The sequence below is a fragment of the Actinia tenebrosa genome, unplaced genomic scaffold (genome assembly GCF_029948245.1).
Source record: "Actinia tenebrosa isolate PJP-AT-01 unplaced genomic scaffold, QUT_ActTen_1.0 PGA_scaffold4__44_contigs__length_22323623, whole genome shotgun sequence".
In the NCBI taxonomy this organism is placed as follows: Eukaryota; Metazoa; Cnidaria; class Anthozoa; order Actiniaria; family Actiniidae; genus Actinia; species Actinia tenebrosa.
This window is the reverse complement of record NW_028292581.1, coordinates 3,866,524-3,884,538: the sequence shown is the minus strand read 5'-3', so window position 1 is coordinate 3,884,538 and position 18,015 is coordinate 3,866,524. Positions and strand designations below refer to the sequence as shown.

The 18,015-nt window shown below is 38.1% G+C and overlaps 1 protein-coding gene across 1 annotated transcript in view; it reads right to left on the bottom strand.

The window, feature by feature from the left end:
• The window catches only part of LOC116299808 (uncharacterized), a 59,090-nt gene extending 41,083 nt beyond the window's left edge, over positions 1 to 18,007 (bottom strand). Inside the window, 5 exon segments of the mRNA XM_089036439.1 lie at positions 299 to 364; positions 1,284 to 1,843; positions 11,601 to 11,708; positions 17,494 to 17,660; positions 17,742 to 18,007. Of these exon segments, the coding sequence (XP_088892565.1) occupies positions 299 to 364; positions 1,284 to 1,843; positions 11,601 to 11,708; positions 17,494 to 17,660; positions 17,742 to 17,761 (921 nt within the window). The 5' untranslated portion in view covers positions 17,762 to 18,007.
• Positions 18,008 to 18,015: the final 8 nt, after the last annotated feature.

Here is an 18,015-nt window from a genome sequence, read left to right as displayed (position 1 = left end):
TCGTAAGGATTGACCAATCACCACGCTTGTTACGATCATCCATGATGATGAATATTTCGAAGCTGGCGGGAAAATAGCAAGGGAGCAAGGCTTGCGTATTGATTTACACTAGAACGTAACCTTCGATTGTGACTACGATTACGACTACGATTACGATTACGTACTTACTACGCTAGTGTGAACAAGGCTTAATTAACAAACCTAAGGCCGTCGCTCCATGTTTGAATTGGAATTGAGGTGATTTTTGAAAAGTGTGAAAACCCTCGAAGCAAAGGAGAGAACGAACTCGAACTTTTACCTTCTTGCAGTCTTGACTCATCGCTTCTTCTGGTCGTCCATAATATTTTAGTTCAGCTATGTCTCCCTGAGTGAAAGATATGATACAAGAAAGTTATGTTTCTTTTTCACAGACTGTAGGTTCAAATTACTGTGCGGACACACTAACCAGGAACACTTGAATAAACTTGACCAATCAGATAACAGTAAATTAGACAGATATTGAACTGATAACAGCGTTATCACGTTCACACGCTCTTATTATATCGATGCGCTATCTAATTGGCTGGTTAAAAATATTGAACAAATGTAGCAATATGATTGGTTAATGATACTAGTTTATCGAAGTGGTCCCGGTTGCAGTATCCGCACAGTAATAAAGAGGGAAGACATTCTTTTCCCACCAGCAAAGCGGATTTAAAGCAATCAGAGGTTTCGACTCCCTTCCTAAAGTCTTTTAAATGTTTATTTTTTGCGCGTTGCGTAGTGCAAATTGTGCAGCATCGCTTTGAAAAGTTTTACGCGCCAAAAAATCTGATTGCTTTTAATCGGCTTCGCTAGCTAGCGAGAAAAAAATATTTTCCTTATTTATTAATGTTACTTTTTTATGTCTTCTTTCTAATACTCGTGAATTTTGAATGAAATTTTTTACAAACCCTCTGTCTCATAATAAATATGTAGAGAATATATTGAATATGTAGAATAAAAAATGAACCAGGACAAGACGTTACAATTATTTTTATATATAATGATCTTATTCTTTGAAATAAAAATTTTCATGTTTTTTTTGCTTCACATATTTGGATCCGTTTAGTCGCTATTTTGATATTTGCGTAACAGCCGGTTAAATAAAATTACTATACGGATATGCAACACCATCAGTAGTATGTCTTAATCCAAATGAAAACACCAAAAAAGGATTATCAAACATGATAATTTATCAAGTCAAACACCACTTGACCCGGAGAACTATTTTCAGCTCAATATATATAAAACCTTGAGCTTACCAGAAATGGCTGTTTGCCTGATGCTAGAAATCCAGCACTCCCAACATAAATACCACTTGGGGAGGGAACAAAGATATCAGGTGAATCTTCTTTCAGGTATTTTGTCTCGACCTTACGGCATTCCAGGTATAGCGAAACCTCCCGGCTCTGAAATGCCACACCCAGGCGTCTCCATGAACCCGTAAACTGTGGCACTTTAAACCTGAACACGTGTTTCTGGCGCGTTATATTTGTGTATTCCAGAGTAATGAAGGTATTTTGCTCATTGGAGTGCAGCTTTAAGCCGAATGCTATCCGCGAATGCGCGGGCATCTGCATGATGGTGAGCAAGTAACCGCTTCTTTGGCTGGTTGGCCGTACGATTGCAGTTATGGAGAAGAAAGGTTTGATTCTGCTGCTGAAGAAATAGCTTGCAAAACGACCGATATTCGCCCATGGCTGTAGTCTGAATGCAGGACTACTTTCTGGACCGAATGGACTCGTGGTTTTCAAGACACCGGGGGGAAGCGGGTTTTGGATGAAACTAAGAAAATCGATTTCCTTGAACGGTGGATATTGACCTGTTGGAGAAAAAGAGGTTGGTTTGAATTCGACAGACTTCGTGGTTACAGAATACTATTATAATTGGATTGACAAAGAGAGCTGTATTACCCATTCCGAGGTTGAGATTAAAAAACTGAGTCTAGTTGGCATTACAGTGCATTGGGAGGGTTTTAAGGGTCAAAACAGACATCATCTTGGAAATGTCCCTTAAAACAGTCCCACAATGCACTGCAAAGCCAACTCGACCCAGTTTTCGACTTACAGTTGGGCTACAAGTGGGCTACGCGCAGGCTAATTGTTAGTTCATGGAATAAACACTTTTGAAAACCATTAGTCGCCTTTCTAGTGAAGATCGGGAGCTCACTTCGGCCATCTGATATGAAACAGCAGTAGGGCTGTAGCAAGCAAAAGAAAAAGCACGCCGAACTCCCTCAGGAACTCCCAAGGGAAGGAGACCAAGACCATTTAGGGGTAGTTCAACCCCAAATCGAACCCCCTAAATGACAACAACAAACTCTCTAATTAAATCAGCTGGATTGTCTCTGTCTCTTCCCTGCCGTTAAGACTCCCCACCATCTTATTATCAAATCCTTGATCAACTCCAGAAGATGGTAAAATTTGATTGTTCCTAATATAGCCCCAACATCTATTTGTGGCTATAAGTGCGCTGCCGTTCCGTCTTCGTGTTTCAAAAGGTGAATTACAATGATTGATAGGTCAAAATGTTGCATTCACACAATAACATAGCTAATCTCTATTTTTTGTGAACATACCTAGAATGTGTTAACATACAAACTACACCTTATTTCTGAATTTAGCACAGATACGAGTAGCCTAACCATTTAAACTTTTAACTGTGTATTCGAAATTTTATTTTTGAGTCGCGTTTGCCGTTACGGGTTGATTTCTAACAGTGGTTTTTGTTTTTCACATATAGTCTTCAGCTCGATTAAAAATCGATAGAAATGTAGCTAGGAGAAAATACTGAGAAAGCAAGTAGGATCAATTTGTTGCTTGAAGGGTTGTCTGCGTCTATAATCAAAGAAACCCGCTTAATTATCTATGGTTTTTGGTGCAGTCGTCATACGGGAAGTGCGCCTTAAGTCGAACTTCATAAAATAATCAGTACGTGATAATCAAATTGGCTTATTCAACCACGAGGTCCAGAGAACAAGAAACCTATAAACAATTGGGCATTATGCCTACCTATTGTGGTCACGAGGGGAAAAAACATAGACATTCTTTACATAGAAGTCACAAACTGACAACGTAGCCTGAAATGTGGTTAGGTACTCTCATTAGTAACCTAGAAGTGGTTTGAAATCATTTCCAAGAGAATGGAATAGCAAAAGGAATGGCGGCCATGTTGGATGAGAAAACAAGAGACTAATGAGAACTCGTGTATACATATACATACAGATTTCCAAGATGGCGTCTATTTGGTCCCCTAAGACATTTTTACGATGCACTGCGCGCAATACCAACTCGACCCAGTTTTTTCCCCTCAATCTCGGAGTGACTATGTGCGCACTAATTTAAGGTACATGAAAACTAGTTTTAACAGACTGGTACACATAAAGGCCGGTTAAGACGGCACGATTTTCGCCTACAACTATCGTATGAAACACGCTCGCGCCATCCTACAACTCGAGTCGTAGCGTGTAAATCAAGCCTAAAACTCGCCTACGACAGACGCGAGCGTGTTGTATACGATAGTTGTAGGCAAAAATCGTACCGTCTAAACCGGCCTTAATGCAAACAATGTAGCCCGCAGAATTGATGGTTTTCTATCATTCTCATGAGAATGAAATAACAAAATACACGGCGGCCATGTTGGGTGATATAACAAAAGAAACTAATGATGAATCATCCAACATGACGTCTGTGAAAACCATCAATAGGATTGGAAAATTACAAAAAAAAATTATTCAAAGTCGAATTCTAGACACTAAGTAGCCGTTTATCCTGCAAAGGATAACATTCTAAAACTATCATGATTATTTTTCCTCCAGTGCACCAAAAACAAAGAATCGCAGTCATCCGTTATTGCTAACAGACTTGTGTAGATGATAAAGCTTTAGAATATAAGCGGATTTACTGTAAATTAACAGTTCTGACCTCCCATAATATAATAACTATTTTAGTACAATAACCTTTGTCTCGCAATCAGATACTGGTTACACAGCTCGTGATATTATTTGTGCAATATATATTTCCTGTCCTTTTATTGCTTCAGGTCGTGCAGTATTATCTATATCATGGAAAACACTACAGACGGCGTCTAAAGAGTGGCTAGCCATATCACATAACTCTTCGCTTCAGGCCGATAACCCTCACTTATGGCATAGCTAACTGTGGTGCGGTAGTTAGAACCTGCTTTAGTATCATACCTTTTTCTTTACAGCTAACACTTGACATATGAATGGTTATCAGAGCGCGCGTAGTAGCATAAAATAAATTAACGTGCCAAGAAAACGTCGAGAAATCTATATTTATCGCGATTAGAAACATCGTTGGGAACCCAGGGGTAAAGTTCTGTCGTCGCTCGTTTCTCGCTCCCCAAAAAAATAATTTATTAATTTATTCAATAATTTTCTGGGAGCCGAGAGAGCGACAGAATTTTAGAAGTTCCCGAAATGGATTAAAAATTATTGTTATATGTGAAAAAATTCAAAACCCCTTCTTATGCCAACATGTTATTTAATCTATCAAAAATATGACTCAAATACATTCATTTTCTTATTCGCCTGTGGACATATCATGCTAATCTTCTGGGATTATATTGAATACACCCAACTGCATGGTAGACCAGACAGGTTTAACTCCATCAGATAAGACTCATTATTAGTTAGATAACAAATTTAATCATTAGATGTCTTTGTTAAGAACTCTTACAGGTAACCACACGGCGAATAACAGTCCGTGGATCCTATATTATCAGTCTTTCGAAGATTAGTTAAAAGGAAAGGATAGTATAAGTAGATCATGGAGGGTCACTCATTTTAAGCCAGGGAAAAAGGGGTTGAGTAAACTTATGAGAGCAACTAATAAGAACAAACGATACTATGAGAACGCCACAAGTTTATCAGCAACGCCGAGATACTGTCACCCGTTTTTACCATAATAAAGTCGTTATCATAAACTAAATGTTTAAAGGGGGAAGACAGGAGTCAGCAAAAAATGTGCGTCACATAAGGTTCAGATGAGGTTCAGGAAATTTGAAGGTGTACTGTCATTCCTCTGAGTATAAATGCTTGGTATACGGCATATATATTACGACGCACTGTTCTCGCAACATCTTTTAAAATAGACCACGCTATCATTGCGTCTAGAACACTATGATACTCCCGGCCTCTATAGATATAACCGACAGGAAAACTTGCGAGCACTCTTAAACCAAACAGATGGTCTTGTTCGACGACCAGAACCCACTGGGTACACTTCCGGTCTCCTAAAAGGTCTGTTGTCGAAGTGCATTGTTGATGGAACTGAAAAGTTACTTTTTGTCACAACTGAAGGCAAAAAAAAAACCGGCCGCAACGTTTTAACGTTTTTAAAATGGCTTGACTATTGGAAATTTTTAAAAAATTCCCAGTAGAAACGTAAAAAAATAAGACGTCTTTTTTTCCTTGGCAATCTAGAAATGATTAAAGAAAGCTATGGTTAGGCGCCACAGGACCCACGAACCGGTTACTGAATCAACCATCTCGTCTAAGAAATAAAACTTTTCAAACTTTACTAAAAATCTAAAATCTTAGCCGGCACGGAAGCACGTGTTTTATGAATGAGTCTCAAATATACTTATGAGTTTAGCAGATCAGTAAACTTTACCCGGCAAATAGCCATTCGATCCCTGAGAATTCCTTGACTATGCAGCCGGATATTGAAGAGTTTAAGAGGCCATTGGTGCAATGACAAGGCCAATTGAAGTTATGTACACTAGTATAACAACAACATATTAGATCGACTGCAGTGCAAACAAATACCGGCAATTCTGCCGTCTAGTGTACACAGTGTCAGTGCTAGACTAATCGTTGGCATGATAAAATATTTGCCTTGAGGCTACTCAAAATTCATGGGGATTTCTCATCTGTTTCAACATATCGACCCGAAGTAGACCAATAATTCAAGGAAACAACAAAGTGAAGGTTAGTGATTTTTGCCGAGACCGAATAAACAGTATAGTGATCAGTTCAGTGAGGTTGTAATAATAATAAAGATTTCGAGGTTACGACATGTGTATGGATGCTCTTAGTTTGTAAGGGAAATGTAAAGTAAAGGCAAAAAGGCATAGGCAAAAAATGTTATGCGCTACTAAATATAGTTTGATAGTAAAATTATAACAAGGCGAGTGACTTACGCTTGGTTCTGTGGATGGTGGTCCGTCCGGTACAGAGTAACGTTGACGTCTGTAGCAACAGGAACGAACAGAGAAGCAAAGAACTCGACGTTTGAGCTCTCAGCGAATCAGTTTTCATACCCATCGAAGAATCAAAATTCCATGCCAGTTGGCTAAAACCAAAACCTAGAATTTACCAAAGAAATCTTCTACACTAAAGCGCAGTCGGATTGTTATTATACGGATTTAGATACTCAAGTGGCCATTAAGGAGCTCGTCAGTTATAACGTGCTATACTTGGAATGCTCTAATCGGTGAACTTCAGAAAGCTTCCAGCGGTGTGATGTTGCCACGCCTAGGTGAAGTCATTTCTAGCACCTCGAGTTGACGTGTTAGATTTACGATGTTCGACTTCGCTAACAAATTTACATATTTTACGCAACGTAATAAAAACATTTTTTGTTTATAGATTTTTTTTGAACTCTGATACTTGCTAAAAACTTTCAATTCTGAAGAAGGTTGAGAGCATCTTGATTCAATGAGGATTACTTATAAAAGAACGCGTGGATTACTCTCAACGATGATGTTCTCACACATTATCAACGAAAAACAATTAACAATCGAAGAATTTTTGCCATATTTTGATAGAGGATTCAGTGGTTTATTTATATACGATAACCTCATAGTCTCCAAACGCTATAGCACCAGCTAAGGGCCATGATCTCCGTGATACTGCAGGACAGTTTGTGTCGTCAGCATGATGCGTGACACGCTCCTTGCCTTACAAAGGGTTTTATTCAAATGACGATGAGTATCAAGAAGTCTTTGTCTTATCTATTTTTATCGATTTTAGGCGATCAATATAATTGGACAACAACATAATCATCAAGAGATCTAAATAAAGATTGACTGATTCGGAGCTAGGCATTGTAGTGCAGTCAGCGGTTCGATTTAATTTCTTTCTTTGGCAACCAAACTGAAGATTTTTTATTTTTATTTTTTAATACTGATTTTTATTGAAAAAAAGCATTGCTGGGTTTTGGAATTATAAGCACATTTAATAGGTATTAACTTATTTAAATTTAATGGTTTCACCATCCAAGGGCAGGAAATGCCTTGGAAGTCCACGGACATCCTCAAGACATTCTACTTCACTCGAGCTGTTTTCCATATATTTTGCTTCAAACATCTCCGGCAAATTATCCTAATCTTAATACATAGGTATAGTTCCAGTAACGGACTAGAAGGCCCTTAACTCAACCAGTAGCTGAGGCTATTTAGTTCAAGTGGTTCTAGCGCCGCACTGCAAAATCAAGTTAAACGCCAAAGATATTTACCCTCGTGAGTACCTATATATGACCTATGTAAACGGCCGCAAGTTCCTATGCTAGAGCCTATTGCTGGTTTTCAATCATTCCCAAGAGAATGTAATTACAAAAGACACGGCAGCCATGTTGGAGGATATAACAAGAGACTAATGACGAATCTTTTGTTAAATCCATCCAACATGGCGGCCGTAAAAATCATCAATGCTCTCAGGGCTAAATACAGTTACCTAACTTAGTAATCTCTGTTACATCATAGTCGAGCTTGTTTCAGTTTTACTCAAAAAATCAGACCGTCCTTTGAGACCAAGCACGTTTACTGGGGGTCTTTGAAACGCAGCTTTGGTCAGATCATAAAAAAAGGGAAAACCTTTTGCCAACAATTTGTAAACGCTGCTTGCCGAGATTTTTTTCGAGCTCTGCTTTGGCCGTTACGAAGAAAAATTACCTGTGGTCACAGGGTACTACTGCTATTACTTTGACCGCTTAGTTAGGAGGCCAATAAATAGAAAGAATAACATTACCCCAGGGTAAGGACGAAACATTAAAACGAAAATTCACAAAGAAAATCTTTTTTGTCCCATGCTGAGATAACAATACGCCCCCTGTATATAGGGCGTCAAGCAAACCTTTTCACCACAATCCCTGGGTTTTACGATCAGTAATCGTCTTTCACCCCCACGTTTTTTTGCTACCATTATACTTCCGACATCAATAAGAAAAAATATTATATCAAATATTCGCTTAGCTTGAGTATCGCCTTCTCCCTGAATAAAACCGGTTGAGACGCACTACGCATGCGCGTTCATCGCAATTATTTCACATAAAGTCAATCGCACATCATCGATTATTTCGAGAGGCAATTCATAAAGTAAGCAGACTCATAACTTACGTTCCAGAAAAGTTTTCGAGCTTATCGTTAAAAACATGAGTTGATCTCGATGACAGAAATACAGGAAAATTACAGTACGATATGATTGACGCATATAGAGTTTCGCCAGAAAGTAATAAAGTAACTACATCGGATAAAAGTAAAAATAGTGCGTAAAATGAGTGCACAGTGCGTCCATTATCTTCAATGGTGCGCGCACGGCTTATCGAGATAAAACATAAACAATGAAAATAGCTATTCCTAACCTTGTGAGCAACTTAAGAGTACAAGTTCTCAAGTTACTCAAACTAATGATGTCGCGAGTCAAAGGAGTGAGGGTTGGTTGCTTTACGCAACATAACTCGACTTGTGGTTCAAAGCGATGAAAGACTAACAGTTGACTCTTTTACCATTAGCGTGAGGTTTTCAATTTACTGACTTAAAAAATTATCGCGTTGACATAAGACATGAAAATGAAAGGCAACTTCTATTTTTAACTACAAAATAATAATAATAATAATAATAATAATAATAATAATAACGTTTGAGAAACTTTTCAAGTCTTATTAATGATTTTGTTGCGGTAGCTTGCACACTCCATAGTATTGTGATCAAGATTAAGTATTTAAAAAACATTTTAAAAAACTTACAGTGGGGGTTAATATTAGGCACTGTTAATCCATAGTTCTCATGCTAACAGATCTATATATTGTAATGGGATTCTTAATATAGCTTGAGTTGGCCAGAGTACAGAGGGGAGGGGAGAGACCCCTTGAGTATATATCAATGAAGGCTAATGTAAGACTAATTCTATACATGGCTGTTTGAAATAAATATCATAAGGCAATACTAGGTTGTCATGTCCCTCAAAATGCAAATATGATAATGGGAAAAAAAGGATGAGAATATTGAAAAATGTGCCACATCTATTCATGGGTCTTATCTTTGTGATAGGTTATAAATTCTGTACAGATTCTGTACAGATTCTGAACAGATGAGAAGATTGAACCAATTTTCTCCAATTTTCCAAGGTTTGTCCTTTTATTTAACACGATTTTTGTCATCCCCTCATAACTTTTTCATGACCCATGCCTAGATCCCAAATTTTTTTGGGAATCCAAACAAAAGCCTTTTCTATTGAAAAACTATTTAAAAAACTAAACTATTTGATTTTTTTGGATGGCCCCCCTTACCAACTATTTGATTTTTTTGGATGGCCCCCCTTACCAACTATTTGATTTTTTTGGATGGCCCCCCTTACCAACTATTTGATTTTTTTGGAAGCCCCTCCCAGCTAAAAGATGATTGGTCCCCAAGTAGTTGAGGTCAGAATTGTACTGTAATATAAACATGCTGGGAGCTGTAGAGCAAGAGAGAGGCAAGGTTAGTAACATGAGGCATAGCCGAGTGTTTCCTTTGCTTCTCCAGTGCTCTAGAGCTCTCAGAGTGTTTATATTACAATACTGAGACATAAGCAGCCGTTTTATAATTCTTTTATAAAATATTTTTGAATGATTTTGTGCAAGCATATAAACTCTGATATGAACATGGTAGCCAGCCAATCAGCGCACACATTAAATCTCAAATATTTTATAGTAAGGTAATTTTATTGCTTATCATGTATCCGTCAACACTGGATATTAAAAGTTGATACTAATATCAAGCACTTATCTAGGAGAGGTTCATTTGGTGTCCACTAATACCCCTTCTGTCCTATCACATGCCCATGCCCATAATACAGCTTGGACTGCCTGTGGTTAGTTGGCAGAACAATAAAACCCCTTTGCTCTTGGGCAAATTCTCTATCACAAGTCATTATTAGATCCCCCCCCCAACTCAAAATGCTTCATTCTCTCATGAAAAATATTCTTTGTTTGATTCACATCTATGCGAATGCCTAATGAATCTTCTCAAGTCTATTCATTAAACAGAGGAATAATACTCAAGGGAATGATCCAAAATGAAAAAACATTACATCCAAACTAACTTGACATCCATTAGCCTACTGCAAAAAAAACACACCAGGTGTCGATAACCTTTTGTCTTACTCCTCAATCAAATCAATCTTTAATAAACTAATGTTTTGATTGCTAAAAGCTTGAAGGAATTCACTTAGTACACTATAAACTTCTACTTAGTCTATTTTAAAAAAGGTCAAAGAGGATTTATAAAAGCTTACAAAATACTATAACCAAAGGTCAAGCATTATGTCTTAAAAAGTAAACAAATTGGAGTCCTGTAATGCACTTTGCATCCTAGAATCGGCATACAATTGTCTCAAATACCATCACTTATTTATACCATTCTTCACATTGTTACTATACAAGCTTGTCGCTTTTAGTAGCGGTTGTAAAATGTAAAATTATCAAATAAAAGTGAAGTGAAATAAAAGCCTAATGAGAATCTTACCTGTGGACCTGAAATCATTGTTATTTCATTTATCTGTGCTCGAGTTCTCATGTTTTTTTTAGTTCTGACAGCTAGAACACCTACTTTCATCCGCCATATTGAAAAAATATTTTACATTGCGGCTTCACGTGATTAACATTGGACCAATGAGAAAAGTGGTAAGAAAATTCGACGATGACGTAACAAAAAATCACAAAAATCACAGTTTTGGCGTCATTGACCTCCACTTCCAGACTCCCTTGCACGCTTTCTTTTGTTCAGTTAATTAGCACACAATGTCTTACTATTCTCCCGAGGGAATACAAATTTAAATAAGTAAGAAAATTCGCGAAGCATCTTGGTAGTGGGAGTCAAATGTCGCCATCATGCAAAGGTCCTATTCAAAGTCAACGACTTCGTTTTCTTTCTGCTCAGCACGTTGTTTTACATTTTTAATGCTAAAAAAGTGAAAAAATTACGATATGATCTGATATCAATATTGACATATTTGGTTCGTCTTGACGTCTTCGCGTTTTTAACCTTATATCTTATATTTTTTAGCTTATACCAAATATGAATTGGCCCAGCAATGGAGCACGATTAAATCGGCAATGGTGGGGTTCTTATTAGCTCAAAACCACTCCCTCTGAGTCAAAATCGTGCGCAGCTAATAATTATTAATAAAATAACGGCACTACCGAAAACCACGCTTAGTGAGTAGGTTTCCCTCATTAAAGATTATCAACAACGTAATGGAAAATGTAAAAACAATTAGATTTTCTAAAAGGATATTTTGCCATTCAAAATATCTCTTCATGCACTAAGGAGTAAAACATTATTCAAATACTTACTCGAAATTTCGCATTGTCTTTCAAATTCTCCTGTTTGCTTTTTGACAAACTTGCATAAGGTCTTGCTGAAGAAAAACTGTAAAAGAATTTCGGCCCTTAGATCTGATCCTGTGGAAAAAGGAGAATCAATTAAAATCACAACATAAAATTGACTCAACATTACACTTTTCTTCCGTCTTTCCGTCTTTCCATTTTTTTATTTTTTCTTCTTCTTCAGTTTTCCTTCCATGCTTTCTTAACTCCTTGGCTCTTTTCTCCCTTCCTTCCTTCTCTTTCTCCTCATTTCCTTTTTCCCTCCCTTAACATATCGCAGCATTCCGACCAAAGCTTCTCGGAAAAGCCTCACTTGATTGGGTGAGAGTATCGATTACGACATGGACAGCAACGTTGCAGTTCATGTTACACGATGCAATTTCTTACGCAATTTCTTACACGATGCAAATTCTTTATTGTATTAATTCTTTGCAAAGTTGCGCACCCACAACCAACCGTGTGTATCTGCGCACCTAGCTCAGTAGACGAGCACCTGTCTACATTACACAAGGTCGAGAGTTCAGCCTCGGCTCAGATTTGTTCTCAGGGCTGGGTATCAAATGACAGAGGAAAACATTTTTGTAACAGACTGTAAAAAAAATCAGTCAGAGCTGTTTTTTTAGCCTCAACCTGGCATCGTGACATTATTGCCACCACCTATTGCGATTCATAGTTCCGACTCAGACAATAGCGAATCAATCTCCATTGCAGCAGTTTTCACAATGGCATTGAAATTTTGTCCCACAAACAACTACACAGTATCTGTTTTAAAGAGTACTACGAGGATTACGGGCAATTTTTATTGTTATTTTCTCAGGACATGAAACAATTTAAGAAATTTATGATTCATTTTCCGCGATCAGAGTTTTAAATTCTAAGATATCCTAGCTAATTTGTTAAGCTTGTGCCACATAGCAGCGGTAAAGGGGAGTCGGAAATATGAATTACAATCTGCGTGCAACCTTTCTGAAGGTGAACTTCTTTCCATGTGATACGTTATACCGATAGGGCGGGCGGGCATTTCAACACGCCCATGCGAATTTAAAACACGATTATTAAAAGACAAAGCTTCAGCCCAGAAGCAACATGTTTCGTCTATTATGAAGCGATACAGTTGTGAGGTCATCACTTCATGGTGGTAAGGTCTGGTTGGCGGCGCCAACGAAATCCACCCTGCAGTTAACTTGGATCGAATCATCAAGTTTCGAGTTTCCTGTTGCTCAGAGTTTGCTGAATGAAATCTTACGTATATGAAAGATTTTAGACGTCTTGTACCAACTAATATCCACATTTTAGGATTCATTATTTTTTCTCATTTTCTCTGTAAATTTATTTTGCACCCTCAATAAAAAAATTGACGATCATATCTTATAAATGTTCTGTGAAGCTAAACATGTCGAGACATTGCACTAGCTATTTTGTTCAAGTGCGCTAAGACTCGTATCAAATAAATGTGCTACTGTAATTATAGGAAAAAAGCAAGATCGATGTTTTCATCGGCATAGAGCTTGCACGCGATGTCAGTGAACACTCAATCACCGGGGAAACATTGAATCATGTAACTGAAAACACACAAGAACTTGAGTGGAAACAGTATCTCGTCAGTGTAGTCGACAATGGTATTTCTGAGACATTACCTAGTGCACACCTTGAAATACTGACTCATGCAACTACAGACACGCAAGAAGCTGCAAGGCACTGACTCGTGCAACTACAAACACGCAAATACCTGAAACACTGACTCGTTTAACTGCAAACATGCAAATACCTGAAAGACTTACTCGTTTAACTGCAAACACGCAAATACCTGAAACACTGACTCGTTTAACTGCAAACATGCAAGCACCTGTAAGACACTGACTCGTGCGACTGCAAACACGCAAATACCTGAAAGACTTACTCGTTTAACTGCAAACACGCAAATACCTGAAAGACTTACTCGTTTAACAGCAAACACGCAAATACCTGAAACACTAACTCGTTTAACTGCAAACATGCAAGCACCTGTAAGACACTGACTCATGCAACTACAAACACGCAAATACCTAAAACACTAACTCGTTTAACTGCAAACACGCAAGAAGCTGCAAGACACTGACTCATGCAACTACAAACATGCAATATACATGAAACACTAACTCGTTTAACTGCAAACATGCAAGCACCTGTAAGACACTGACTCGTGCAACTGCAAACACGCAAACAGCCTTGGATTAAACCACCATTGCATTTGAAAATCAAAAGCTTTTTAAACACATGAACTGGCTAAACACGCTCAAGTTATCCGTGTAAAGCAGCAACGACATTGCGTAACGGAGGTCATTGTATTTGCTTACTGTCTGAGTTTTTTAGCCAAGCTTCCTTGCTCGTTAAATGTCAAATTTATCAATACCCTGAAACGATCTCTGGGCTAATCTATTAAATTCAGGGCACATCTATCTCACATATTGCACCCTGGAACAATTACACTGGAACAACCTCTGGGTTGATCTAAGTTTGAAAATTCGAAAGTTTTAACTTTGAAACAACATCTAGACTGATCTAAGTCAGAGAACGGCTAACTGAGTGACAGTTTGAACCTTGAAACAACCTCTAGGCTGAACAAAGTCAGGGTATGCCGGCTAACTTAAAGTTCGAATATTGAAAGTTAACTAGTAGTTAAAACGAGCTGATCGTGAAGTCTTGTTTCTACTTTAATTCTTGTTATACAAGCCCCACCTCCTCACCCCCACCACAGAGTATCGTATAGCCGCGCCTACCTAAGACACGTACTATACGAGCAGCCAAACTAGAAAAACCCAGAATGACGAAAGATTGATAGCAAGTCTCAGACAAAATAATCTTTCAGTAACTGTCTTTTAGTTTCGTTCATTTTCCAGACTCTTTCCGACCTTCTGATCTCTACTAAACATGATCGTAAAAGCTGGGGGAATTTTCGATCAACACTATAGAGCAGATTTCACAAAACTGCCGTCAAACTGTAATACAACCTTTGAACCAATCTCAAAGCGCCAGATTACTCTTCGACCAATCAAAATGTTTAGACACGGCACGGCACGATGAGTGTTATTATAGTCAGACGAAATTTGTCTAAAGGAAAATACTGCCTGTAAAGGATAAGAAGACTCAGTGTCCTTGTATCAATGAACTCTATGTCCAAAAGGGCTTCTGGTATTTAATACCAAAGCAGTAACAGTCGAAGCTCGCTCCACATTCACGACGGACTGAAAAAAATAAAATGGGACAAACCTTAATGGTTTGTCTTGTGATCGCGTAGCTGACTAAACAGACACCTGTCTGTCAAAAGAAACAGAACGAATTCAGGAAACATAAAATACTCGTGTTTTTACTGACCTAACAAAAGCCTTGAACTTACTCTCTAGAGACATTTTTGGAAAACTAAACCTAAGAAATCTTTTAACGAATAAAGTGAAATTAGTTTCGGTGCGAATGTTAAATAACTCGTACAAAGGGTAAAAGGCTCGTTGATGAACGGAAAACAGAAACAAGGCGAGGCCAGATCGATCTCACGACACCAAGAACTAGTGAATTTATCACATCGCGCCAACAGTGACCCGACGGAAGCCTAACGCTTTATCACATTACTCACATGGAGAAAAATGAAAGATTGTTAACCAATTATACCTACATCTGAAGGTTGTGACGTAAAAACTGGGTTGAAGCGTAAGGGTAACGCACGCTCCTTTCTTCTATCAGGATATCGTAACGCGGTAAGGATTTACGGATTCATGGGCGTATATATTTTGAGCGCGTTATTCCGGCATAACAATTTAGGTGTTCATGTTTCGCGCTTAAAAAACACATGGGATACTCATTTCAGCGCTGTCGAAAGACGATTACCCAATTAACAAGATAAAAAACATGCTAAGTAATTGCGCCATATATTGCTTTAATGCAACGATAAATGACGAAAGAATTAAATGACTTCTCATTCATTCAAACCAATAAATCAGTTCAACATCATTTTCAAAGATTCGCAACACACACTGGCTGATTTAGCTGAATTTGATTCCTAATTGATTTTACGCCTTCTAAACTGACACTGATCACATGAATGTTTGGAGAATATGTCGTCTATGTTAAGAATTTAAAATATTTGCTGCTGCATGTTGTATACCGATTGATTCCAACACCATTCGACTGTACTTAATCTTCAAGAGCTAACTTGCTGATAATTAGTCACCTCGAGGTAAAAACCTGGCACACACCGTGGTGTATCTCATTTATTCACGTATTATTGACCGCACTATGGATTAAAGGAATGAACGGTTAATTAACCTGTTGGTTTAAACAGAGCCGGTAAAGAAGGCAAAAGTTCAATAGACAGAATAAGGATGAAATGGTTTGAAGGTGTACAGATTATTATAAACAGTATAAAGATTAATGCCAGTTATGAAACTAAAATACTTTGGCGGAAAAATATTATTCGGCTAGTTTGTATTTTTCTTCTTTTTGTTTTCCGGTACAGAAAGCATTTCAAAATATTTTTTCAATATCTTTCTCTTCCAGTTCAAAATAGAAGTCGAATTATTGCGTTAGTTGGCATTTCACACATGTACGGATGCGTTTGGAATTGCTGGAAAAATTCCACCATACAGAGTGTTTTATGGGTTACATTTCGAAAGAAAAGTACACGCCTATTTCCGCGCAAGGCCAGATGTAAGCCTATGAGCAGACTGTCCCACTATAGTCTCCTGTCTCCTTTGCAGGCGTTCTTAGTGTCGAAGCGTAAGTCTCCTTCAAGTAAGTCCCACTCATGTTACTCGCATTACGACTGTTGTCGAGTTTATATTGGTCAATTGAGTGGCTTATGTCATGAACATGGTGACAGCTTCTTACAATCATTTGACTCCATAGAACCCCTTTTCGAGGTCTTACAAATATCCGGTGAAAACCAAGGATAGCTCGAAGCGATGCAATAACCAATATATCTAATAAAAGATTAGTATTTGTTCTAATATTAATAAATACTTGTAAATAAAGGTACGAGAATCGAATTACTTTACGAGCGCCGGTGACGTTGCCACAAATGAGTTTATCCGTTGCTCAATAAATACCATGTGTTCTGCTAAATCGAGAAGTAACGTCGCAAGGCTGATGGATACTACAGTGTATTATTTTGACCTTATTTTAGACCTACTACTTGTCCAATAATTGGCCCGATGCTTTGTTATCTCGTCCATGCACAGATATCGATGGTTTAATATAGAATCCAGACGCTCCAAACTAATCCAGGTCGATATAAAGATATCAACTATGTAATTAGACGCAGCATTTTGTAAAGAATCATTTAAAATACGCAGAAGAACACAGATACGATAAACTTGGATAAACCAGATTAGGTGTCTTTAGTTACCCGTTTTTTCCCCCTTCTTTAAATAGATTAGCGGTGAAACAATGAATACTTTAATCCTTGGGATCGATGTCTTTAGTCCACGGGAGAATTGAGAATTAATAGAGGGACACTCTTGCAGGAGATCCTCCTGTAAGGTCAACCCGGCCCAAACGTTTTCAATTAGGAAACTCTGTATTAATTGATTGCTCCTGCGAAGCCGAGATATCTATGTATCGTATTGTGGGTAATATTTAATGTGAGAATTCAAATTTCGATCTCTCTAAATAGTCAAATCTTGGTGAAAATCATCGCGGTTCAGAGTTCGGCATTGATTTAAGGACGTGACGGAAATGGATGAAACAGTTTGAAGATGCAAAGAGAGTTTGACTCTTAACACGCCTTTTTCGTCTCTGCCAAAACGGAATTTTGAAAGGATTTAAGATGGATAATATCTCAGATAATTACTGTCGAATATTTGTAATCATAGAAATTTTTAAGCCTTACCTGACTTTAATGGACTTTTCAGCCTTAGTTTACTGCGAAATGCATTCCGCGCTAAGGGAAGATTTCGAGAACTTGATGCAACGTGTTGTAAATCATTCTTGTAAATATTTCGTCCATAGATGCGGTTACCCCAGAAGAACAGGCACAGCAATGGAATTAGAGCCGCCCTGAGATGCAAGACAGAAGAATGTCGATAAACATTCCATAATATGGTATCCAATTTGAGGGAACAATCATTACGAACTTACCTAACGCAGTACCACGTCATCCTTTCGCGTTAGCAAACCTCATACACCGTACATACCAGTCGCTTATGCTGCCAAGAATAAAATCGCAAAACAAGACTGTTTTCGACAGAACACTCTGTAGGTCGTGTGGTCAGGTCAACACGAGGAATATAACACAGTGTGTGCTGGTGATAGTTGAATGACGTCTGCAGTTTGCACGCCTCTCCGGACTCGAATGGCGAGGTCTGCACATTGACAATTTGGTAACATCAAACATTTGGTGGCAGGTCAAGAG